The sequence below is a fragment of the Halichoeres trimaculatus genome, unplaced genomic scaffold (genome assembly GCF_033239565.1).
Source record: "Halichoeres trimaculatus isolate MK-OKI-2021-1 unplaced genomic scaffold, fHalTri1.1 fHalTri1_scaffold_10, whole genome shotgun sequence".
Lineage (NCBI taxonomy): Eukaryota > Metazoa > Chordata > Actinopteri > Labriformes > Labridae > Halichoeres > Halichoeres trimaculatus.
Window position 1 is genome coordinate 25,753,922 of NW_027437187.1, and position 27,566 is coordinate 25,781,487.

General features: G+C 42.2%; 1 protein-coding gene across 2 annotated transcripts in view; it reads right to left on the bottom strand.

Moving 5' to 3' along the window:
• Nucleotides 1-27,566, bottom strand: part of LOC141796396 (PDZ domain-containing RING finger protein 4-like) — a 157,566-nt gene that overhangs the window by 41,695 nt on the left and 88,305 nt on the right. The window contains exon 1 of one of the 2 annotated variants that reach the window (XM_074677481.1): nt 25,248-25,670. The exons of the other annotated variant lie outside the window; for it this stretch is intronic. Coding sequence (XP_074533582.1) covers nt 25,248-25,316 — 69 coding nt within the window. The 5' untranslated portion in view covers nt 25,317-25,670. Of the gene's footprint in view, nt 1-25,247; nt 25,671-27,566 lie in introns of those variants that run through there. 2 annotated transcript variants of the gene reach the window in all.

Genomic DNA, 27,566 nt, shown 5'->3' on the forward strand with positions numbered 1-27,566 from the left:
CCACGTCCGTGAACAGCACGATGCCGCTGGGTTAGAACAGCTAGCTCATCCATCCCCCGGAGCGAGATCCCACGTTCCCAACAATGATGGATGGAAGGACAGGTCCACGCCGTCACCTCCCAGCTCACACCCGAGAACCAGCACGTCGTCCTCACCTCCTCCTCCTCAGCTCGAGGGAAATCATCAAGCCCTACACTAGTTAGCATTGACATGCTACAGGCTGCTAACAGCTAATTTCGCATGTAAACAATGCAGCCATGGTTACATGTAGGATCTCCAGACAAACACAGGAGAAAAGTAGTAAAAAATACCGCCGAAGCCACAAAGAGTTTAGTTTAGATGACACCCAGAAGAGCTTGTGAAGATGACCCACTCCATGAGCTGAGGGGCCGTTTGCATGACAAAGGTTTTAGGGTAAAACGCAAAAGTATTGTTATGTTTCCGCCTCCTGTTTATACAGAAGTGGCTTTTAAGCTGGCCAAAAACACTAACTTTTGAAAACAGATTGGAATTTTTCCTGAAAGGTGCAGACACCAGTGGAAACGCTGAAGTCACAAAAGCGCTTGCAACAGTAAAACAGTACCGTTATTACGATTGTCGTGGACTACCATGTTGTGCTTGTGTTGCTCAATGTGCTGAATTTTCCAATTTTCTTCAAACAAAATGTGCCTCTGTTGCTCCATTTCTGCAGTTAATACACCAAATGATCAGCCCAACTCTACTTCAGTGGAGATCTACCAAAAGCAGCTTCTGGACAAGACAGTTAAAGCGCCAACTACAGGCCTGGCATGCTTACTACAGCACTTTCAGTCCCTCAGCATTTACATGTAAACACAGATTTTCTTTTCACTGCGTTTTAGCATTTTCAGATGGAACATTGTCGTGTTAACAGGGCCTGTGTGTGAATGTTTTGGGTTTCAGAGAACAGACAGATCAACAACGACGGCAACAACAACAAAAACATGAGATATGCAAACAATGCTATTCAGAGGTGAAACACACAAGAAAAACATTCCTGGCCAGGAACCAAAAAAGGGTAAATGGCGCAGCCGGCTCACACCTCTGACCAACTTTGATCTGCAAAAAACTGAACCACAACTCAATTGAGTTGAGTCAGTATGATAAAAACTGATGAAACTGATGATTTACACACCCTACATAACCAAGTTCCACCAAAGTGCATGGTGAATTGTCTTCCCCTTACAGAGATGATGATGTGAAAAAAACAAAATCGATCAAAAACAAAGAACTTAAATCCTAGAAGTTATGAACCTTATTCATCCCATCTCATCTGCCATTTCCCATGAATCTTACAGTGCAGATGGGGAGGCACAGATAGCTGATGGTTTATGCAATGCCTTCAAACACCATGACTGGTCTTCTTCACAGTGGCCTGGGGAGTCAATGAAAGCCCTAAATTGTTTCTTTCATGTTTAATATGCTCGTCCTGGAAGCAGAGGCAATTAGCAGTGGATAAGCACTATTTACATAATGAAGCGCACTCGTGATCACAACAAAGGCGTCTCATCTGACTTCCCTGTCTCCTCTCATCTCCAGCCGGCTCTTTGTCTGCGAGGCTGTCGTACGGTCGCTGGTTTTGGAATGAGAGTGGAGGTCAAACAGCAGCACGTGGAGCTTTGACAGTGCAAACAATGAACTAGGAGGGTTTGAAAGGTCAGTCGGGACCCCTGTGGCTGGCTACTGATCAGCCTGTTAGCCATTAATGGGGAGCCAGTGCAGGTGGGGTGTCACGGAGGAGAAAGAGAGTAAGATGAGAGCTGAAGAGGGATGTAGGGAGGCAAGGCCAGAGGAGGAGAAATCCTCAGTTACAGAGCTACCTGCTTTGCACACAATGTGTGTGATTGTGGGTATCTTTTGCCTGAGGCCTCTGTTTATAACACTTTCACTCAGAGGCAAATAAAGTAATTAGTGCCCCATCACAAATGTCAGCCATCACAAAAGACTCGACAAGAGAGCCAGCCGCTAAAATCAAGAGGGCTCCTTGGAGTGACAGCGAGCAGGTTCGGTCAATTCTGCCAATGTCAAAGGGAACAAAAGGACGGGATTACTCATGTTAGCCTGAGGCGGCAAGGGCGAAAATCTCATTCAAGCTTTTGGTGCACTTTACTCATCTTCAAATCTTAATTCAAACACTGGAATTGTTCCTGAGAAATGAAGAAAAGCTGGCTGTTGCCTGGCAGGTAAATGGCTGGTGTTTTTTGATGAAATGTCAGGTTTATGGTGTCGCAGGATTATAAGGCCTCTCTGGTGCCCAATGAATAAATACAGTGTTATTGACTTTACAGCACTTTGCAAAGCTCAACACCGCAGGGATCAAGCTAACATGCTGCAAAAACTGCCAACGCTTTGATTTTACAAAGAGCTATTTTAGAAGTAAAGGCAGTTTCTTAGAGTCATTCCCACCGCATAACAACTAATACTCCACAAGAAAGCTGTAAAATCCTTAAATGACATTCTTGTGAAGTGAGCCAACACGACAAAGTTGTCTGGATCAAGGATTAGAAAACAGAAGACAGACAAAAAAAAGGCAGACATTTTGACAAAAGGATTGTAAAAGTGATCACATGTCCGCTGGAGGACGCAGCGGTAAATAAGATCAAAACTTTGAATTGGAAGCAGAGGTGTCCAATTACAACAGCATTCACAATGAGACAGTGATGAAGTTGCTGATGATAATCTTATCCTTGTAAAGAGCAGCGGCACAATGCATGATTAAAAAGAAGGACATTATCTTCCAGGAGTGATCACAAGTGTAATCAATCTGCTTCAGTGCTCCCCCAAGACTCCTCTGTGGCACAGAGAGAGTGGAAGAGAGGTTTGGAAAGTCGATGTCTGTGGTTTTCTCCTGGCCCACTCGGAGTCACACTTCTTAACGGGGACATGGGTCAATAAACAAAGGGATGAGAGGGGAAATTGGATGTAATGCAGTGCTTCCAACTGTGTCCTGATTACAGCATCGCAAGAGTGGAGGCAGAAATGATGAAGAAGAGAGCTACTGTCTTCTCGATCAAGAATACTGTACCTGTGCATGGAAGTACAGGAAAAGACATGAAAAGTGAATCACTCACTTGGGACATTATTCTTTCCCTCACAGTTTAACATCCATCAAACCTCTATACCCTGATTTTACAGGCAGATAAATCTGCTTGACACAGTGCTGCAAAATCAAGTCAGAGTTAAGATTCTCCCACTTTCAAAGAGAATAATTTAACAACAACTTTAACTCAAGAATCTAAAAACAAATTCTTGTATTTTCGGGCAGACAAAAAAACCTGTTAAATTCAGATAAATCAGCAAGAAAACTGGTGGCAGACTTGAAACCTGCCTGGACTCCATCTACTTCTTTGTGTATAAGTTGACTGAAAGTTAGGTTGGGTCACCTCTTCTAGTTTTTAATCAGCACAGATTTGGACTTAAATAAGAACCTAAGGTCGATGGTGCTAGCTCTGCTAGTGTTAGTCACATTCATCTTACCAATACAGCCAATTTAGTTGTATAGTTGTGTTTAATAAACACTTAATTCTGAGTATTTTCTACGTGTTTCTACATTTTTTGGACCAAGGACCCCCTAACATACCTTGTTACCTTGTTAGTGTGCATTTAGCAACAAGCCATTCTTGGGAACCTGACAGAGCTAGTATGAAACATACAACCACGTGATTGGCAGAGCAGCGGTAGAAGCGGGTCTTCCTCTGTCTTGAGGTGCTGGAAGTAAAAACTGCTAAGTGAACATGTGTGCAGTTTAAGAGAGCTGCTGTGCTGCTTAATGTGTTCCCGTGTGACAGAAAGATAACATAGTTGGCCTCTGTGTATCCATTGATGTGTGTTTAAAGACAGTAACATGAGTAAAAATGGAAACTTTTGTGAATGATTACTTGAAAATACCAAAAAATTGCCTAATCAACTCGGAATGCACCAATCGGAAAATTTTAACTGGTATTAATCGATATCAATATTGTTAATAGAAAAATAAACTATGTCAACACAGATGATGTGTCAAGGTAGTTCAGAGAGAAAGAACAGCGCGATCCTGAGAAACGACAACCATGGAGAGGATTAAAGGATGGAGCGCCCGAGATGAAGGCAATCATAAAAGTACGTTTTGTCTGTTTTTTCAATCAAAAACAGGAAGAGAGACATAAAAGAAGAGAGTCCACTCTTCTTAGGTTGTTTTGTGTTCACATAGTCAAAGAAAACAATATTACTTGGGTCTTGAAAGATCGTTCAAGATGCTCTGAAAATGGCTGGCAGCTAATGAAAAATATCAGCCCACTTTTACACATGGGCCGATTTCGGTATGTTAAAAGAACAACCTACATCTGCCGATACCGATATTGATTCGGATATATTGTGCATCCCTATTATCAACCAAAAATGTCACAGACTGAAATTGTGGTATTAGACAGAATACTCTGCTTATAAAGAGAGAAAAAAAGAAAACTTTGCTTGTCAGGTTAGCATCTTTATCAGGTAGTTCTTTGCAGGTGTAAATGTTCTGGTATCTTTCTTCAGCTTAATTAAGAGACATCATTTCCAAGGTTGATGATCTATAGTCTGTTCTTATAGAGCTTTGTCAGAGAGTATAACAACCAATTAAAAGGTGTAAGAGCAGTACAGGCCAACTGCTGTACTTAATACAACATTTTCAAGGTTGAGTGCTTCATATGAAACAAAATCCCTACATCACTGTCTGCACAGCAGGGACAAGTAACCTCTAATAGAAACTACAACAAACAATGTCAGCCAGTCCATTCCGTATGTAATGAAACACCTGTCAAAACATGTTTATATGACCTGAAGCTCTGCACGCTAAATGAGCTGTAACATTACTCTGCTCTTGATGGAGAATACATTAATGAAAAATTGTCCACCTGGCACTTTTAATGTATGCAAAAAAACAAGCAAACAAACCAATCTTGATTAACAACACCTGGCGTTGTTGTTGTTGTTAGAGTGTTTCCAGGAATGATTCATGGCAACACGCAGCAAAACTTCCTCATTATTACTTTCTGTTTCTGCCATCCCTTGAAGTTTCTCCAAAATGGATAAAATGTGTTGATGAACATATTGAGCTTGTGGAGCCTCTCCAGAGCTGCACTCACTAGCTGGCACTTCAGAAATATTTTGACATTACAAGGAGTAGCACAGATGACTGTTCTGCATCCACCGAATGTGCAAACTGTGCGACCAGGGGGTGGGTAATGTGGTAATAGTATGCATGTGTGGTGGTGGCAATGATAGGGGTGGAGGGGGGGTTTCACACTGTCATGGAAACCATAAGTAGGCCATGAATGTGACGACAGGGCTGCGTGCTCGGTGTCCCCTGTTTCATAAAGCTCTGGCTCCTTTGGCTAATGGGTGTAATAAAGGATTGTTCATGCCAGCGTCCGCCCATTTATTCTCATTCCTGAGAGTGAGAGGGGACCGCTGCAGCAATCAGCCTCCACTCACTGGTTAATTCCAAAGCAGATTTATAGTCGACTGTGTAATGGATGCTTCGTGTGCACACGCATGTGATTACTCTTTAAACTAATCCTACCTGCGCACAAATTCGGTGTTGTTTTATAAGGCTTTTATCCACAGGACTGGGAAGTCCAGATTAAATTTTAATCAGCTATTAGGTGCAATCACTGCAATGGTTCCAGATCCCAATGGAGCTTAAACCCAGAGCCCACAGCTGGAGCATACAGGCTGCAGCGGGGCTGTTGTCTGTCCAGGCTTGCAGACAGGAACAGGTCACTTGTGGCTGCAGAGGACTGGAGGGAAACTCCTGCCAGACAGAGATGACAGCTGCTCAGTCTCCCCTGCACAGTGTGTGTATGAGGGGTAATGAAGCCAGGAGCAGGATGTGGAAACAGGAGGAAGAGACAGCAGGATGTCCACCTTGAAGTCTGATAAATCAACCAAAGTTTTCCAGTATAGGAACTTAACTCAATGTGATGAAATATGCCGCCATCTCTGCAGCTTGTGCTATTGTTTGCGTTGAACAATGCTCTGCAGGCTTTGGCAGGTACTTTCTGGAACCTAACTTTGGCTCTTCTTTCACGATGCAAGTGCTGGTCCTCATAACTTTTCAAATACATTTTTAAACCTCTGCCTCACCTGCAAAACAATATTATTTCCATTCAAAAAGCCTGCATTTGGACGGTGCACACTCTACATCAGCTATTTGGAAAAAAACAGGAAGAACAATCAGATCTAAAATATGAAAAGATGAGTGAAAGGATATTTAATGATTCTGAAGGATAGAGGTAATTAATTTCAGGAATATGTTTATGATAATTAAGCAGGAGGATTTTAAAAGCTGAAGGACATGTGCAAAACAAGCAGTTGGATGTAGCATCCTGGTTGCTACGTTTACTAGTGAAATCTAATTTTTTTTCCTCACAGCCTTTCCCTGCTGTGTATTCACCTTATTTTTTATCCACCTCTAACAGATGCCTAATTGTTTCATGGCCCTGCCAAGTAAAAGGCGCAAGGACACTGAAGCTATTAGTCATTAGAAGATTCGGCAGCCTCCTCTGACACCATCCCACACATGCCTCCTTTCTGCAGATACGCAGACTCCTCAACTAGACACCAGAAGCTGAGGGAGGCTGAGGAGTTGGCCACCTCAGCAGGGAGGAGCAGACTACTTTAGCTGAAGAGGAAGTTCTTCTTTTGTTCTAATCTGCTGGACGTTTTGTGTATAAAGTTGGCGAGCGATTAGTTCATTTATACCGCGGCAGTCACTTGGCAAGGATCCCTACTCCATGTGGAGCCAATGTAACACTAGAATCCTACCAAATGGCTCTCTCTATTGGAAGGCGGACAGGGGGAGGATGGGGGTATTGGTGGAGGGCATCTGCTCAACATTTACCTAGTGTTTTATAATTAGATGAGTGCGACTGCTCGGGAGCAAAGCGTCTGTTCCACTGTGCTTTTCTGATAACAATTCTACGAGGTAGAAACAGGCGGAGGAGGGCCGTAGATGGTGATAATTAGTGGAGATAATAAAATATGAGCCGTATTGGAAGTGAAAAGAAACCTGTGCCCAAAACATACATTGAGATGTCAGGGTGGAAGTTGGTCATGACAAATGCTAATTGGTCCCAAGCAGCAGTAGGGCAACCTGTTAAGACTCATTCACATCTGGCACTTTGCAGTTTTGTCTCTCGTTGTGTTTTGCTCATTTAATTCTCGGCCAAGCACCAACACTTAGCGACGGATAACAGCTCAGAGGGTGGAGAAATAGAGTTCATGTGGAGACAGCATGATACTCAACAAAGAGTCTCCTACTGGCTCAGGAAAAAGTCTCTATTGATTTATGTTTAGGATATGAAGACCTGTCAGGTTGGGGCAGATTACTTTATTGAATAACTGTTCTGTCTTTGGTGTCCTAGTGTATTTTACTAAAATATATCTTGGTTATTATTTACTGGAGATAGATGTTTTTCAGGGCTGATACTGATTATTAGTAGTAAAGGAGGCAGACGACCGATATTTGGAGCTGATGTTCATTCGCAGTAAAAGTAAAAATACTTGCAGCAAAATTTGAATAATACACACTCCAACACTTAGCTGTTTAGCTTGTTTAAATGTCTTTAAGCTTATGTTTACAAATAGAGATCCAAGGCTCAGCAGCATTTCTTAATTGAGTTAAATGGGAACTTAAAAAATAAATAGCTCCCTAAAGTTTTCTACAGTAAGTAAAGATTTTTTTAAAGGTCCCATATTATGCAAAAACCACTTTATCAAGTCTTTTAGTGAAATTTGTGGGTCTTTGGCTTTCCTCCCAGCCCACAAAATGTGATATTTAATGACAAAACCTTTACTTATTAGTGCTTGTGAATTTAAAATCCTGACCTAAAACTAGCTGTTTGGATTTTTGGGATTTGCCGATGTGAGCGTGTCCCTTTTTTGACCAACTGGTGGAGGGAGAGAAATCTCTCCAGCAGCGGGGAGGAGAATGCTGAAGTTGAAGGGCCATCACTGCTCTGTTTTTGGCTGTAAACAGCCACATAGTTCCATGCACAAGCTTCCCATCTCGGAAGAAGACAAGACTAAGTGGCTAGAGTTCATTTATCAAGGAAATGTGCAAGCTACACTCGGTAAAACTGTGCATGTGTGTGCTAGTCACTTCACAGCCAGCTGCTTTCCAACTTTGGACAGTACAACAGAGGGCTAGCGAATAGACTGGTCCTGAATCCAGGCGCATTACCAACCGTCCGCCAACAAACCTTGGACCCTGGAAATGTGAGTATTTTAAATGCTGTGTGCTGTGGAGCAGATGTAAGAGTTTTTCCTCAGTGTCCCCCCCTGTCTCTGTGTTAGCTTCAGGATGCTAACTTTAGCTGCGGGTAGCCTGTCATTTTAGCCCTTAATGTCACGGTAAACGAGCTTCGCTGTTTTCTAAACATTGTGCCCATCGGAGCTCATGGCGCTGCTCTCAGTGACGCTGAAGAGCGGGACAATATCAGCGGTGGCTCATTAACATATGAAGGTCACGCCCACTAAATCAGACCGTTCTGAACAGAGGGGCTATGAGAGCCAGGAAACAATGCTGCTGTGCTTGATTTATTGGCTTTTTGGACCGAAACATGTTACTATCATTTCATGAAGACATCAATGATCCTTATTAAACTACTAACTAAACAGCTTCCAATCTGTTTGCTTAGCTATTGTTTGTAACTGAAACCAACAGACAGTAAAAATAAAGGTATCAGAGCCCTACAATGTTAAAATATTCGCTTTAACAAGGAAAAAGTGCAGCTGAGTCACTGGCCTGAGTAATTCAACTCGATAATAAACATTACCTTTTATCTTCTGTCCCTCAGTTAGCCCAGTGTTTTTCAGGACATCTGAGATTAAACAGAAGAGCTGTTTGTAATTGACTTTCAAATGAACCCACCTGTTCAACAAGCAGATACAGCCCTCATTAATAAATATGCTGCAGCAATTTGGCAAACACATGCTACAGCAAGGCCTGGTTACTCAGAGATGATGGTTCCTCTTTGTCACCCTCTGTGCAAATTTAGTCACCTAAAGTGTTAACTGTGTGAAGGACAATCCATGCATTTTCAGTTATGATCATGCAGATGGATTGGTTTCCTCTTTACAAAGAGTAAATCATTGTTTTTACCCTCAAAACACAGCTGAACCTGGATGTCAGCCCTTCTACCAGTTTTTATTTATTACCCATGTGGCCCATGTTTGGAGCATAAATTCCAGTTTTCTCCTAGAGGCCATTGCGTATTAATAAAGCCTTCTTGTGTTACAAATATATTTTTCTTTTTTGGATCTGTTTCAGTGACTCTTGGCTTTAAGTGTCACTCGTATTTAAAAAATGTGTTTCGTATTGGAGATGGATTGCGTCTCCGGGCTTCAGCCTTGAGTGGCCGTATTATGGCTCAAGAAAACCTATATATCTCAGAGTCACCTGGGGCCATCACTAAGGTATTGGCTGCAGCGTAGACCTGTCAGACAAAGACAGAGAGGAAAGTGGAACTCCCTGAGTTGTGTGACTGCCAAATTCACTTCTGTACAGAGGACAAGCAAGCGAGATAGATTTTTCCCCAAGCAACCGGGATATTTCCAGACTTCTTGGTTCCCAAAATACAACTTTCTCCTAAAAGCAGAGGAATCTAGAGGAGAGCTGAAAAAAGCCCTGATGATGTCTCGTTGTGTACACACTGCTTCTGTGTTTTTGTAGTCTGAAGGAGGGTTTATATAAGTGTGTCAGAGTGTCATGTGGAAGCTATCTGCTTTCTCCTTGTCCTTTTTTTGTATTCCACAGCGTTGTCGGTCCCCTGATGAACAGCAGCCCTGAGGTGGAGGAAGAAGCCCATCCTCATCCCGACCCTTGTCCTTCTATCTCAAACATATTCTGCTATTGATTAATTTATAAACAGTTTAAAACACACTCGGCGTCTAAAAGCATACGTTCCTGTATCGATTACCTTAGAGCTATTCCCTCGGGAAAACCATTGTTTTCAAATAAGAGTCTCTTTACCTGTTGTTCCATAAACTGTTGGCAATTTCATATCAACATCAGACATTTATGCAACCCAACACAATGTATAAATAACCGTCATGAATCACAGACCTGTTCAGTGCTCCAGCATCAGTCAGTCACTGTCCTTTTTTTTGAATTCTCAGCATGTCTGTGGGATGACAGCAGCCACTCCCACCACACATTTGACAAGCAGAGGAGAGAAACTGACATGGACCGATGACACTCAGGGTAAGTGACGTGCCATTGACACTAATGGACTACTATTCTGCGCTCCCCTGACATTATCCAGTTTTTTCTTTCCTGATCTCGCCTCTCACTCACACAGTTCAGACCACAAGTCAAGCCAAGTGATACTCTGTACAGGGATGGAATGATACACTTTTCTTACAATTTGATTCTTTTATGTTTAGTTTACTTTATTGTTTTTTGGGGTTTTTTTTGGGTGCCGATTCGATTAAATTGCAATTCTTCGATATTTCTGATTTTTAGTTACCTTCTTTAACACCAGACCATGAGAAAAAGTTGAATGAATGATGATGTCTACAGACTATATCTGGAGCCATTATATCACATGAGTCTGTTATTTGGATTCATTCAGGGGAACTGACATCATTTTACTAGATAGTCAGAGAAAATCATTTCGTCCCCTGCTAAAAAAAAGCAGTGACTTTTTTCCCAACCCAACCTGTAAACAAAGGCTTAAATTAAGGATTTAAATTCAAAAACAGAAAATTGATTTTTGAACGAAAAAAAAATCCTGATTTAAAATTTATAGACCAAAAAAATCACGATACTTATTTAAAATGATTTTTCTCCCACCCCTTGAACTGTGCTGTACTGTTTCGACAGATAGATTGACAGATAGATAAAAAGAAGAAAAGATCAACAGGTATGTGTGCTTACCAAAACTGGGACCCGTATTCAATTGTTCTGGAGGTATAAATAAACTGGATATCTATCTGTAGTGTGTTTCTCTGAAAAAGACTCTGTTTCCCATGAGCATTATCACCTGCTGTTGTAAAGATGGGACTTTTTCCAAGACATGCGTTCGAATGCAGAGCAGATCTTTTTAATAACTTTTTGCAAAGCGACAAGATAACGTATTAACTTATAGTTAGGTAGAGTTTTTGTTAAAACATAAGCTGACTTTGTAAACAGAATGTGTTCTGTAGTTAAATGAAGAGATGTTAAGCAGATTAGCTGTTCAGTGTTACTCATAACCTCTAAGACACGTCAGTAACATGTAACGATAGGGATTCCTTGTTATGTTTGTATTTCTAACTCATGTTCCAAACAAAGACACTGTGTTGAATTACTGTTTTTAAGTAAACACTTCCTTCAGATACAAGACACAAATGTACATCTTCGCTACACCTGTTCAAGCTAATGCTTTGAACTGATTCAACAGAGGCTCATTTCTTAGTTTTTACCACTCTACCCCATGAATGCAGCTTCACATAGCAACAAAACATGGAGTTGAATAAGACTGGTGCCTTCCCTCCTCAGTGAGCCAGTCTGCTTGTTTCTGCTGAGGCTGTGAGGAGTGAGGAAGGAGGCCCGACTGTGAGAGGATCTGCGTTGTGTAGGAGGTGCTGGGCTGACTGCAGTGCTGCGGGGGAAGAAAACACGGTCACCATTCCAACCTCGTAAGATATCATCCACTTTCTTCAGTGAACTTCTGCGAGCTGCTGTTTTACAACAATGTGTTGTGTTGTAAAAATAGTCTCCTCTTTCACTCACACGCTGCTACTGATAAATGGAAACTGAAGTGTGCCTCAGTTTTAAAATGGTTTGCTCTTTTTGCTTTCTTCTGCAGCTAAAAGGATTTCTCGTACGCAGACTTGATTAACTCCTCCAGAACAAACATTTCTTGCAAATCAATTAACACAGAGACCTTTTTACTTCATATTCTAATAAGATTGGACTTCAGAATAGATTTTGCAATCAGACTGAATTTCATTTGCAGTGAAGTGTCAACGGAAACTCACCCTACATTGATGCAGCATTGATTTTATTCGAGGAAGGCCTGCAGTTTAAAAAGCCATTGTGACGCTCTCATTGCAAATGCAGCTCATTAAAAGTGAGGCCTTTGGAACTGTGTCAGTGTGTCACTATGACAGAAGCAGCAACAGTGAAGCCACATCTCTGCTTCCCACTGTGGACTTGAAGAGACTGATAGTGTGGTTGGATTTTTCTTTGTCTTTCTCAGAGTGATAGTATGGTGTGCTTATTAAAAGTCATTTTGTTACATACTGTCAATCTTTTTGCATCTGCAGTATCTAGTTGCTTAAGATATTAAACCTCAGCACATTAATTACCAGTTAGCAAAACTATTAATCATAATTGTTACAACTGGATGCATTTAATGCTTGTTAGATGTTGTACTTAGGCCGGTAGTCACTCACCATTGTGGTAGCTCCATACAACGGTTAGGGATGGGCATTTCAAGCAAAAGAGCCATTCGATATTCACTCTACTCAACTATTTGAAGATTATTTGAAGATCGCCCCCGTCCCGCAAGCCACCGCCCACACATACCTTCCCCAACATTACACTTTGACAAAGAGGGAGAAGGCTGTTATGTTCTGCACGCCGACCATCAAACTTACTTCTTGGGTGACGAAGCCAACCACTGGCTAATGATCTGTGGACAGCCCCACACTTTCCACTGCATGCCTTGCTGGAGCCCACATGGCTGTGCATAGATGTTGACGACTTGTGATATCCTAGATCAGGGGTGGCCAACCAGTCAGGGACCAAGAGCCACAAAAATGACCGTGGTACTACAGAGAGCCACGGGGTCTTACAAACACACTTCCTCTCACACATGAACGAAATGACATAAAATGAAAATCAATACATTCCCAATTTTCAAAGCGAGATTTACTGTGTTTGTGTGTTTCAATTCGTACAAGAGAAGAGAAACTGAAACTTAAGTATCAATCCCAACTGATCCCAGTGTTGACATCCATATATATATAGTTTAGATTGATCGGCACACCACTACTCATAACTATATATGTATTTTTATGAATGGATCGCAGAGCCACACAACGATAGGCGAAAAGCCACATGCGGCTCGCGAGCCACAGGTTGGACACCCCTGCGCTAGCCTAACCTTGCAGAGTTTGCACTGTACCTCATTTTCATTCAATTTTTGTGAGGAATTCCTGCACTTGCCCATCCATATTTGAGTGTCTCCTCATTCTTGTTTTGGCTGTAAATCCTCCAGCCTGTTCGCTTCTGGTCTAGCTAAGCTTCCTTATGTCAGTTTGTTGCTGTGGTCAAGTTAAATATGATCTGGTTTGGACGCAGTTTGTTTTATTTTGAAAGTCATTGGGCATTGTAGATAGTTTACATGCACAACTTCCCGTCACACTCAACCTGCTTTTTGTGAAATTGACGCGTAACAGCTCCAGAATCCTGCATAAAACTGCAATCTGCCGCAGACAGGAAAAAGCAATCGTCTCATAAATTATTTGATTTTTTTGATGTGACCAACTATTCAAATGTTCAAAAATCATTGCCCATCCCTAATAACGAGCACTGACTGGCTTCTCTGAAGAGATTATCTTGCAAAGTAACTCACACAACTCCACTTCACAACATCTGAATGACTCCTGTTAACCCTCTCAGTCTCCATCTAAACACCAGAAACCCTCTGGTTACATTAAAATAGCTAAAAGCTTGTTGTCTGCCTTTTGTACTCTGCCTAATAATCCCCGATACACCGGCTCCTTGTGTGAGATATCTAATGTCACTGCAGCGCCACATTCATGGAGCTTCTTATCGCCTTTTTCCTCAGGGCCCAGCCGTGCGAGGAGAGAGCACGGAGGTGTGAGTCTGTGTCGCCCTTCCCATCAAACGGCTGACAGGCCGGGCTTATCACGGGAGCCACAGGGGGGTGCCCGCTGACCTGTGGAGTGACACCCAGCATGGCTGCCTCACCCAGAGGGCTTTTTGTCACCCAGACATCCCCCAGCATCCCACCCCCTTCCTCCTTAACCCCCAAATACACACATTCATACACACACACACACACACACACTGATCTCCTGACCTGCTCCAGCATCAGTCATCCTCTCACGCAGGCGCAAGTGTGTTCATGGACACACACCTGTCACAGACTTATCCAAACCTCCTGAGGCTTGCACTCTTGCAGAGGTGAAAGTATGAAAGCAACAAAAGCAGAAAGGTGGAGTAAAAAAGAGACAAAGAGTGGAAAAAGGTCCTCTCTGAAAGCATTTTCCTCAAAAACTGGAGGCTTTGTCGCCTCTTTTAATCGACTATAGATCACGCGGGCAGCCCTGGCCCTGACACCATCCTATTCCTCCAAATGTCACCAGAGATGTTGGAGCTGATATCTGGCGGCTGAGGGGGGAGGCTGGACGCTGAACACATTGTATCACACTGATAAGGGAAAGCCTGTGTGTCCTGTCAGGTCCTCTTTCATTTCAGCAGCAGAGACAATTTATCACTTAGTGTTGCTCCCTGCATGCAAGCATCCCTGAAAAAATACAGAAAACAACGATTCCTGATTCACAAGACATTACAGAAAAAATGCTGGATGTTTTCTCTCTTTTGTTTTGTCCTTTACAGGAAAAGACAGCTATACACAGAGGAAATGTGGGATTTCTTTTTGCTTTCACATTTCTGCGTTTTAAGGTGTGTCCTCAATGCACACCTATGGGTAAGAAAGGCTAAGACTTGTGAGAAACTATACATACAAACCAATTATTTCTAAATCACCACCAAAAAAACACTGAAAACTGGAGCTGTCCTGTGCATGATATAAAGTCTTTTTAATGTCTGAGTCATCTTCCAGCTGCTGTACTGTAAACCAGATGTACTCTTTGCATTAACATCAGATGTCTTTAGTTTTATTTCAAAATTAAATGAAACTATATGTCTTCTGTGTGTCTGTTTTAAAAAAAACATAGATCTCTGATGTTGTTAAAGTTGAGACTGCAAATCTGTCCAAAGATTGCATCATACAGGGCAGGTAGGGATACGCCTGCAAAGTATACGGGGAAGTGGAAAAACTGTTCAAGCTGGTGAAATCATTGGTTCTCCAGAAAAAGGGGAACTTTAAATGATGTGAATTCACTGACTTAAGGATGTCTGTTGTAAGTCTGAGCAGTTGTCAAATGGGTTTTGAATTGGCACTGATGTACTCATCATTTTATCTGCGCTAGTGTGGAGAGTTAATACATCTTCGCTGCAAAAAGAGCTTTTTGGGAAAATACCAATTTCTTTTACTTTTCTCCATTTGGAAGACTTGTGATTTCTGTTACCCCTGGATCCAGCTTAAAAGTAGGCTCTGCAGGAATTTTCGCCACTTGTTAGTAAACACAAATTCAGACTGGACTCCTCCTCCTTCTTGGCTCAGTGGTAGCAGCGGCGCATACCTGCATTTCTACGTGGGAGACTTGACAGGTGTGCACCTGACTTGACATGTTAGCACAGGCTAATCACTGGCTTATATGACACATACCTGGTTAGCAGAAAGCTACCTCATGTTACTCTTTGTCCCGTGCTACTCTCCAAGCACCTGAAAGTGAGTGAAAGTCGAGCCAAGCTTCACCCTCATTTAGTAAAAAGCTTCATCTGTTTGGCGTTTTGTTTCACTTTGGTTGTGTTTTTCTTACTCTGTGCCACGTCTACTTTCACTGTCTATCGGGATAGCTTCTTCCACTAGCTAATCAAAACGCAAAGTCACTTGCGCACTGGGTGCACTGTGATTGGCTGATGTAACAGTTTTTAGCACTCCCCCGTTGGCTTCATTTCTTGCGGCCAGGGATTGCCTCTTGAAATCTACATACAGTTTATGCCATGTTTTCTCTAACTGCATTTAATGGAGGCCTGCAACCCCCACCCACTGTGTCAAAATGAATTGGCTCAAGTCAAGAAGTCAGTGAAAGAAAATTTTGTGTTAGTTTTTCAGATGCTAATGTAGTATTAAATCAGTGTTATATATAAAAAATAATGTATCATTATAGTGGTAATAATAATAATGATCTGACAGCCTTTTGATCTAATATATATCCTGCAACCTTTAAAAAATCAATTCAAAGTGCGCAGCTGCACTTTTTAACTACGGTAACCTTTAGATAAGTCACTGCATGCAGCCATCTTAACAAATACAGTAAGCAGCATCGTCTCCTCAGTTTCTGTCAGGGATATCGGGTAAAAAAATTAAAGTGTCACTCCTGGAGAAAACTCTCACTCTGAGTTACTTAACTGGAATCCCGATCCTGTTTTTGTCATGAAATATTTGTGACACTTAGTGCATGGTGCTGCCCGTGATTGATCTTAAAGGTCTTGGTGAAAACAATAGACTGGAAAAAAAAAAATGGATGTCATCTTGCTAGGTTTGAAATGAAGTTGCCACAAAAACTGCTCCCCCTGGTGACTGGCTGCAGTATAGGTCAAAAAATCTGGCTACCCAGCCATTCCAAATGGGCTGTGGTCAAACCTCGAAAAAAATAAATACACCTCATAGAAATGTTTCACACATTGATTGTTGTGATGATTTGAAGATATTATCTGGCTGTCTTGTATTAAAGTCCGCTTTTTCTGAAAAGTTTTGTTTTCATTAGTTATATAATGTTAAAAATTAGGTTTTACGTCACAGGTAACGATGTTTGACAGCTGCCGTTCTTATGTATTTTTTTTCGGAGATTTTAAAATAGGTAGGGAGGGGGGACAAAGAAGCGATAAGACTCTCAAAAGGAAAGAAATAACATTTTTGTCACCCGGCTCTACTCAGATTCGAGTCCCTCATAGCCTCTGCTACACAGACTCTGGCTGCACAACTGCTGCCAATGGCGGCACCTGTGACGAGGATACTGTGGCTTCAAAACCAAACAATGGTAAATGGCAGAGCCACGCTGTCCACTCTATATACAGTCTATGGTGGAAACTAGTCATTCTACATGTTACAGATAGCAGCATTTTGGTCTTCGCAAAGTTTCATCAGAATGGCAACAAAAGCCAACATTCGACAGTCTGTAGTTTCACTGTTCTGATTTAAAAGAAAGCAGACAGAAAAAAAATCGTATTTGAAGTAAAATTCAGTGAAAAGAATACAAAAAAGTGTTTTTAGTTTCAGAACATTGTTTTATATTCAGTATTGCTGCCCTGTTGAATTTTCTCCTTGCTGAAATTTCCATCCTCCCCAGCACACAATCTGCACTAATTGGGAGGAGAAGGAAAGATGAGTTATTGTGAATGGTAATAAATTAATGAGGGCCCTTCTGTCTGCTTCAAGTCACATAATCAGCTAAAAAGCACCCTGAATGCAGATGCACAGCCCCCTGTGTGTTTCCCATAGCTCTTTGTTTTCACCAATGTTTGTAGTGAAAAGCACAAGCTGTCAGGGCTGTTCTCAAACTGCACATGATAAACACACACACTCACACACAGACTCTCACACATGCGGGAACAGAAGTTTAGAGCAGAATCCAACAGTTAGAAGTCTCCTATTCAGTAGAGGCGACCACATACACGGACACGCGCACACATACTCGCAGCAATCAAGCACAGATGCAAACCAATTTTGACAGGGGCGCATAATTCTGACCTTATACTCATATTTCTGTGCACACACTCAAGCTGATTTTCCATAAACAGTCATGCTTATTGGGGAAAAAGGCTGCTTTGAAATGCGTAATGCTTCAAGTTATTCAGAGGGCAACAAGTCATGGCTAATAATAATGGGGGTAGAAAAATAAGCATCCCTTGCCCTTTGTTTACGGGCAGAGATATCGTGACGAACACAAAGAGGAGCACAGAATATTTTTAATATGCCCAAAGCCACAATGATGTGCTGTTTCTCATTTCTTCTCCACACACAGACGTAACATCTGAGTCATCTTACGCCGGGTTCACTTCATTAAATAGACAATTTGGTTCACTGGGGATTGGCACTCAGATACTCAAGGCATGTAGTTCATTTTCGCCGTCATTCCTCCAGTCTGATTAAAGCTGACGGCCTTTGATCCTGATGAGCATGTGAAAGTGCAACACGCACCAAGATAAGGCTGGATGCTCCTCATGGATGACGCCATGCTGATGTCACCAACCTCAGAGAAATCACTTCTAACCCAGTGAATTAACAAGGTGATGGAAGCGAAAAACAAGCAAGGTGAATGAGCGTAATGACCTCCGTGACTTTGTTTGCTTCTATAATTGGTTTCTTGTTGTTTCAGTGCACGTACATGAGACGATAACCTTCTATCACAGCTCCTGTCTAAACACCTTCAAGCAGCAAACAACCAAAACAACTGCTCGCTCTTCCACCTCAGCAGTGAGACGTCGAGAAATTTGTTCTCAAACAGCTTTTCCTCCCAAAGGAAAACGGTGTGTCATTGTTTTGTATCTTCCTCGGCAGTAGCTGTGAATGAGATGAGATCAGCACAGACGGAAGCACATACGGGAGATGAAACTAATTCTGGAGAGCTATGTTCTTGCTGGACTGGAGAGGCACGTGGAGACAAGTGGGACCACAGACTTGATATGTGGCTGAAAAGGTCAGCGAGGTTCTCACTGCGATAAGAAACAGATGAAAAGGAAAAGGTCAATTCGTCAGCTCCCTCTTAAATCCCTCCTGCGCCTGCACGTTGAGATTTAGTGGACTGACTGATAAAAGCCATTGACTTCATGTCTCGTGGCAAATGTGGCATCATCTGTTTCCTCGCAGTACGGCTCACATCTCCAGTGCGAGATGCGAGGTCTAGAGTTTGACTTCCTATATCGATCCCCCTTTTGTATAAAAAAATACTTTGGTTTAAAATCAGGCAATCGGAGCATGGTTATTCTTCCTCCAGAAACAGTTACAAACAGTCAATGAAATCTTTAACACAGACAGCTTGAGACTGGGGATATACACTGCTCTGCAACATCTCCAACTAAGTAAGTGTGAGAAAAACACAGGATTAGAAAGCAAGGAGGTAAATACAGATCCTTTATGTACAGACTAAGTGGGAAAAAATTATCTCAGCATATTTAGACCTCAAAGCCAGGCTGTGGGAGCCCTGAGATAGACAGCAGTGAAGCTCTCAGACATCCATTTATGTCGTAATTAAACATAGTTGACTGACAGATCAGTGCCTCGTGGTTAGAGGCTGCGTGAAGCCCTTGGAGATGCCTCAAACTGATGATGGGAGCGGGGTTAACTCAGGAATATGGCTCCTTAAATTAACAAGAGAAAGGTTCACAAGTATGCACTGTCCATCTTTCTTTGCATGCTTCCGTAAAATCCTTAAAAATATGGACCTTTGTATTATGAAATCATAAAAGCAGCACAGAGAGCTCTGATTATATTTCAGGCTAATCTTCCCCGGGTGGACACAAGATCAATCAAGCAGCATGTTTCTCTTTCTCTCCTCCCCCTCTATCTCAGCTTCTATCAATTTTAATGGTTGAGGGACATCCTTCAAAAAAAAAGAAAAAAGATAATGGGACAAGAAGATGGATGCGAACATTTGAAGCTGACTGTCTGGGGGGTGAGAGCAGGGTCCAAAAGCCTTAATGTACCGTCAAACCCATTACAGGCACATGCATAGTCATAGAGGCGGTGTGGAGAGACTGCTTGTTTTAGATGTATTTCCCTCTGAAGGTAGATAACTCACTTTTTGCTTGAATAATTATCTTTTTTTCTTTCAATCAGTAATTAATTCACTGAGAATTTTCTTTATCAGTTGATTAATTCTTTGTCTAATTAATGTGACAAACAGTTCAAACTGAACCAATGGACTTGAAAACATCAAGATTTTGAATTTACAAAAAAAAAAAAAGTGTGTTAAAGAAAAAGCATGAAGTCATAACAGTGAAGAAGTTTGTAATTTTTTGTTCATCAAGCTAGTTGATTAAAAAGCCATCAGTTTCTAAATTGGAAAAATAATGAGATAGCAATAAAAGTTAAGGCAAATTTAAAGGCACAGTGCGTTTTAGTGAGGGGAATATTATCAGTCAGATTCTAGCTGCAGAGCTCAGTGTGTGAGTTGCACCCTTATTTTTTTCCCCAAATCTTCTCTGACAAATGTTAAAGATGCTGTGAGGAGGATCTGTTTTACTTGTACTGCCACGCTATCTTCTAGTCCAGAGTCTCATGCACACTGTTGTGAAGATGTAACTTTTAACCAGGTAGGCTATGTCTTTGTTTTGGAGCAAATTTTCTTTGTTCAAGACAACTTTTTACCAGATACAACATAAGGAGGTAAGGTAATTATCAGTAAAGTTACGTAGCGCTGTTGCTTGAAACGTGACAACAAGCAAACATTGTAAGTTTGTACTATACGTCAGTAGTCAGCTATATGTAGCACTGCTAGCAGCCCGGTGCAACGACATATTCGTAGGCTAACGTGATAACAAGCAAACGGTCAGTTCATACAGTAGTTTGGTAGCCTTCCATACGTAACGCTGACAGCCCAGTGCTGTCAGATGTGTCTGTAATGTGTAACATGAGTAAATCCTGGTTAGCTATGTCCTGTCTGTCATCTACCAAGCAGAGCTTACGTAACCTCACTCTTCATTTTATTGAAAGACTCTCAAGTTTGAACAGACCACTGCAGAATAACTGCTGCATGTGGGTTGGAATGAACATTATAACAAACAGCTTAGCCTGTGCGTTAGCCTGTGCGTTAGCCTGTGCGTTAGCCTGTGTGTTAGCCTGTGCGTTAGCCTTTAGCTCGGGCTGTATCACGCTCCTGTTTAGCTTTCTTCTCCTCTTCTGTCCTTTTTATGTCCGGCAGTTAGGCTCCTGTGTCCACCATTACTATGAAATTGATTGAAGAAATCATTTTCTGCAGAGAAAAACTCTCTTCTCACTACTAAACTTTGCCAGCCATAGAGACTTTGACATGCTGTACATCTGCTCAGGAAGCTACGAAGTAGCATTTGGAAATAACCTATATTGGCGCTGATAATGTTATTTTAAAGTGTGGATTACGATCAGACATATATCTAGAAGGGAAATTGTTTTAAGATGACTAGCATTATTTAAAAAAAATGATTAATTTGATGATAACAAGGAAAGATCCTTCAAAATTCAAAGTTTTCAGAGCTCCAACTGCAAGACAGCTTACATTCAAAGAAACCTTTTCAGAGCGCAAGAAATTCAAGATGACATCCTGTAGTTCTCTGCAGTACAATAAATACAAATCAAAACTGCTCATACATACAGTGTAATGGCAAATGCAGGATCTGGTACATGCTTCTTTGTGGTGATCCATGCAGCACAGCTCAGCTTGCCAACCTTTTTCTCAGCAAGCCTGGCTGTTGTGATAGCTGCTGAGCCTTCAGTGATTTTATGTCCATTACACACATGGCCAGAGTTGTTGCAGAAGCGGCAACAAGTCAGCTGTGTCCTTCTTAGACTTTTTCAAGCCACAGGTTTTACATCTACTACTACAAAATTGAACTTAAAGTTAACTACGCTGCAGGACCAATCCCCTGCAGCTCTCCCTTCAGCCCAGGAACCCATGAATCCCAGATTTGTCTCATTTCACATCCGCCTGTCTGTCCTGTCCTGACAACCTGGTGTCACTGCTCAACATGACATCGCTAAACCTCCAGAGCGCTGCTACACTCTAAAATTCATGAGGAGAGCTTTCTGGATTATTTTTTTTATTATTAAAAATATTCACAGAGACTGTTTTTGTTTCTTGAGACGGATATCTGTCTGTGTGTGTGTGTGTGTGTGTGTGTGTGTGTGTGTGAGGGAGTGAGTGCGTGCCTTATTCTCATTCATATGCATCAGCAAGTTATCAGGGACTGCCGTGCCTCATTGAGCTGAGAAGCTGCTTTCCATTTATTTCTGAAATGCAGCAGAGTTGTTCAGCTCCTGTCTAATAAAACTTATAAAACTGGGCTCTGCTGCTGTTGCAACAAAAAGAAAGCTGAGCTTACTGGCAAATTAAAGAATCAGTAATGAATGTGAGGGGTTTAGACTCTGTAGCACTCAATTTGAAATTAATTACACTGTTGCATAAACAGAGTCTGGCTGCTCGTGTCGTCTTATGATGGCCAAGCATCAACACTAACTGCTGTGTTATGACACCTAAATGGTCCTAACAGGTTCTTTTGTTTTGTTTGCGACTGCATAAAAGCGCCCTTGACGACGACAAAAAATGACATAAATCATTAATGCTTCAGCACATTGGTGGACAGCAAAAGTCTCATTCTTCCCACATATCTGGGCTACGCCGCATTGCTCTTCCCATCAACATCTGCCATTCTGCTAATTAGCCCCAAAAATGCCACACATCGCTGGGCTTCAGCGGTGCACAGACAATGTGTGACACTCACGAGGGCAGCTCATGGACACAACGGGAATTACAAAGCTTTGCCAGATCACACAGCGAATCAGCTCCAGTATGTTTCTGTTTGCAAAAATAGCCCGTGTAGGTGCTCAGTGCAGAGCTAGCTTGAAGACTTGATGACTGTAGTCTGAGAGCTGCTGTACCTCAGGTCAATAGGTTTAACAAGGTTTCATCCTCGTTGACCAAATTTAAGAAGAGACTTCCTACTCGCACAGAGGACAATCACTGGAAGGTTAACTTGAGTGGAATCCGGCAGAGAGCAGGCTGGGGCAAAGGTTGGAATAAATGCAATCAAAGAAGATTAGAAGAAACAAGAGGAGAGACTGAAAGAGGAAAAAGCACAACAATTCACAAAGTATGATCAGCTGCTGTTGTAGATTTAAAAAGTTGGAGCTTAGAGAGCCAGACAAAGAACAAGGCCAGAGAAAGATTCATGTCCTCTTGTCCAGCCCAGAGAGCTGATACAATAAATAAGAAATGTCAGCACTGTGAGATAGCTTTGCAGGCCAGCTGTGAAAGGTGAGCACATTTCCATGCAGAACACCCGCAGCCGTGAGAACAGAGAAAAGGGGAATGGAGAGAAAGTGAGGGAGCCAGGTAGTCATAAATCTCCCACAGCTACTGGGGTCAGGCAGACAGAGAGGGTGTCAAAATTGTTTCTGGGTGCGAAGGGAAGGGGAGGAAGGTGGCTAACCAACCACTGTGACTGACTCCTGCTCCCCAAATCAACCTGCTGCAAGGCCGGTCACGCTGTGACACCAGGAAACCACTTCTGTCTCATTTGCATACACATACCAGGCTCTGCATAATAACAAGAATAGAGTTGTGAGTGTGTGTGTGAACACGTATGTCTGGTTGTGTGGGTGTTTCTGAACAGCAGACAGACGGGACAAAAAGAAAAGATAAAGAACTGAGAAAGGAGGGAGGATGGGAAACACGGAGCGAGGGTGAGAGCTGTGCCGGCTTAACAGATGAGACAATATGTACGAAGAAGGATGAGGTATCAGGCGGGGAGCGCTGCTTCCCACCGTCACAACACAACTCCTGACCACAAAGACACAGTGACACACTTCTATAGCTGCAGGGGGAGCTTCCTGCATGGAGCAGAGTCGACTCGTTGTCTGCTCCTCTTTTTATTTCAACATTGTGTTGCTGCTTTTATATTTGTGTGGAGGATGTACTGCTTGTTTTGCTGTCCCTGTGGAAACCTATGTGCATGTGCAAGAATGTTCATGCAAGTCTGTTTTATAGAGATATCATTCACAACCAAAAAGTCCCTCAAATAACTTCTTTGTTACCTCTTTGACCTCTTTAGACTTTAGACTTCAAGTGTTTCTTCTTTTTTTCATTTCCTTTAACCCCCTTTTCCCCTTCCCTACATTTTCTCTAACTACTGCATCTTTAACAGCTTACTCTCTATTCTCATCCCAGTCTTTATCCTCTGTGCGCTACATCCTTCCCGCCTTCCCTCCCACAGTGGTGATCAGAAAGTAGCTGCTGATGTAGCAGCTCTCTCCTGAGCCGGGCTCCGTATATCAGTGGGTGGACAGACACGCCACAGAGCTGCTGTCAACAGTGAGTGTGCCCTGGAGACTGGCCCACTTGGTGGATACTGATCCCCTCTGCTAAGCCACAAGAAAAAGGAGTCAACGCTATTTCTTAACAAGTGGTGCGAATAGAGAAGCACAAAAGCCAAGATAAGCACAGAGACAGCACTATTTTTATGTTCCTCCTGAGGAGAGGCAGGCACTGCGCTGGCTACCTACTCATCCTTCACAGTCCCTGGACAGTTCATTCCTTTTGCAAATATTATTAAGCAGACCATTAGTGAGTGAAACCTTTTTTTAACCTCGTCTTGAAGCTTGTGCAGCTTTACTCAGCTCCAGAGCTGACTGACAATGTCCATCACCAGCCTTTGAAAACACCTCAAGTTGTATGCAGAGGCTGTGAGCTCTACCCAAGACAGTTTACCTTCCTTGTCTCCTCTCCTCCTGTCTCTCCACAAGGGTAAAAAAGACATTTCACGTATAATTAATGCGCTGGATGGTTGTATAAAACAGCTAATGAGGCTGTGATCACAGTGGCGTGAAGGCAGGAGCTATGGAGAGAGGGGGGTGAATACTCCACTTCCAGAAACAGTGAGCTTCACAGTTATTAGCCTGTCACAGGAGGCTGATTAAGAGAGTGGAGGTGGTTAGGTGAGTGCTTGTTTATCTCTCCAGCTAACCCACACTCTGAGGCATTGTGCTCTGCCTATCTGGCTTTAAACAGCTTAAAACAGCTGTATCGAATTAATAAAGTTTGAATTTCTGCTTTAATTGGACAAACACTGGAGTTGTAAGCGTGGTTCTCAAACTGTTTCAGCTGCAGACGTGTAACGTGTTTTTGTGGAGAGATTACATCAACAAAGAGGGAGTAATCTCTTAAGAGTTCAAAGAATCTGTTTGTGTAAGACTGGACTATTCAGCAGTGGAAGCATAAAACTTTTCATGAATGTGAATATGCTCGCTGACATATTCTGAACATCCCCGAGGACTCAGAAATTGGCTCATTATTTTCTCTATCTACTCAGGTGCTGTAACTTTAATATAAATAGCCCATTCATGCGGCAAAATGAATGAGCTGCACACTGTCTGCTCTCTTACCTACTGCTCATTTCTCAAAACACATCTGCTGGTAAGTAACAAGCTCCCTTTCTCTCCATTATACTGCCTCACTTTCATTTTGCGTACCAATCCCTCATTCATGCCTTTTCAATCTTCTCTCAAAAACACTCCCAACAAGCCTCCCGTCTTTGCCTTTTTGAACCAGCCGCCTGGAACTGCTTTCTGCACAGCACGCATAATTAATCATACACAACAACACACGCTCACAAAATCGATGCCGGAGTCAGCAGTGCCTCTGCTCACCTGTGCAATCTCATACAGCAGCTTGTAGTGTTCCTCTCGCTTCTGTAAAGTGCACAGATTGCAGCCCATTATAGCCGTTGTGGAAACGCCAGGCGTCCAATTCTCCCCAAGTAGTGGTGGCACGGACACAGGGGGTCACCCTCCACACCAGAGCACTGGTTCTCATCAGTCACTCCTTGGCTGGCATCTCTTCCAGGCGTCCCATCCACACGCAAGACTTCACAAACAAGCCCGGCTCAGAAGGGGGAACAGCAAACTCCAGCTGAGTGTAACAGAGGAGGGTTCAGATGTGATCAGCAGCAGCCGTGTCAGCATCAGCCTGTGTGTCTCCTCTCTCCTCTCCCGCTCCTTCTATTTCACAGGCTCCCTCACACATGCACACACACTCACACGCCAGAGTTGTGACTCTCGCTTACTGAGACACTCCCCCCTTTTTCCTCCTCGGTGTCAGCGCACATGACTACGCACATACCAGCTCATGAATAATAAGGTAGAGTGCTGGGATATTCAGGAGCGAGGCAGGGACAGGGGAGGGAACTGATGGAGAGGGAGGAGCCAGTGAGAGCAGGAGTGTGGGGTTCATTAAAACCGAGGCAGTCACACAATAAGCTCCTTTGTGTGAGCAGCTTCAGGAGGAGGCTTTGCTGAGACGACACACTGTGGGCAGAGGAGGTTTTCTAAGGTTGATGGGTGAAATACAATACACAAATCGGATGTAGTTCATTGAATGTATATTTATGGCAGAGTGGAGGGAGTACCCTGTTTTGTTCATACCTTAATAAACATACAGATAGTAAGTACCACAACTTTATTTAATGATAATAGGTGAAGTGCTACCATTCTATCTCAAATTTTGGCCGCTACCGATATCCGATATTAATATTGCTGTGATGGCAGATGACCAATATTTACAAATGTCAATATTGGTAAAAAAAAAAAAAAAACATATCTGAGATGATGTGTCGAGGTAGTTCAGAGAGGAAAAGTGGTGCGATCGTGAGAAAAGACGACCATGTAGAGGATCAAAGGATGAAGCGCCCGAGATGAATGCAATCAAAAAAGTATGTTTTGTCTGTTTTGTTTTTTTTTAATCAAAAACATGAAGAGAGACATAAAAGAAGAGGATCCACTCTTCTTAGGTAGTTTTGGTGTTTACATAGTCATAGAAAACAATATTACTTGGGTCTTGAAAAATCTTTAAAGATGCTCTGAAAATGGCCAGCAGCTAATGAGTAAATATCAGCCCACTTTTACACATTGGTCGATGTTGAAATGTTAAAACACTGACCAACATCGCCCGATACCAAAATTGAAACAGATATATCGTGCATCCCTATTCTAAACTCTGGCTTTATTCTTAAAAAGGTGGTATTGTGTTCTATTTAAAGCTTTAAACTGTTCATTTGGTTCCTCTGTTGTAGCTTTACATGATTTACAGATCAAAAAAGTCTCTCTTTTTTTTACACTGGTGTTTTAGAAAACCCTTATTTCAGCCTCTTTCTGAAAAGCTTAGTTGTAGCTGCCACCTCTTAAAGGCCTCCCCATTCAACAAACCCACTGGCCAGTCCCCTAAAGACCTGTCAGAGACAGAGCTATAGGCACACTGTAGTTTGAGGCCCGCCCCTTCAATGTGTCATCAAGCAGTTTGGACATGCAATGACATCATTTCAGAAAGTCTTATAAAGATCTCGTAGTGATCTCATACTACTTCTGGAACGGGCAGTTTAAAGTCGTTAACAGACCAATTCAAGGATTTCTTCGACATATGAAAAGGTAGCAGTTTTAAAATCTTCACGTTTAGTGTGGACATCTAACACTATTGCTTCATATTCAAGTTTAAAATTTAGGAAGGCATAATACCCCTTAAAGACACCTGAAGCTAGTCCTTCCTACTTTGACTCATACTGATAGTACCACATTTTGAGAGGAAATACTGTGACTGGAGATATTTCAGTGTGACCAAATTCAGACACAACCACAATCCAAAGGCTAAGAAAACAGAAATCTACTGATCTGCCATTCATAGTAACTTGATTCTGATTATTGATTGACTACTCTGATAATTTTTTGATTGAAACGTGTCATATAAAAATAAATCCCTACTACTGTAGCTCACAACAACTGAGCTGAGCCATTAATGAATTAGTGGAGGAAATTAACTTTTCAGTCAAAGCTGATGAGATTCAGCCATTCGTATATTAATCCAACGAGAGACATAACATATTAGTGAGTTTTCTTATGTACTCTCAATACAGAAAGCAGAGTCAAACACACAGCAGTGCCAAACTATCTAAAAGTGAAATTAGCAGTGACACAGAC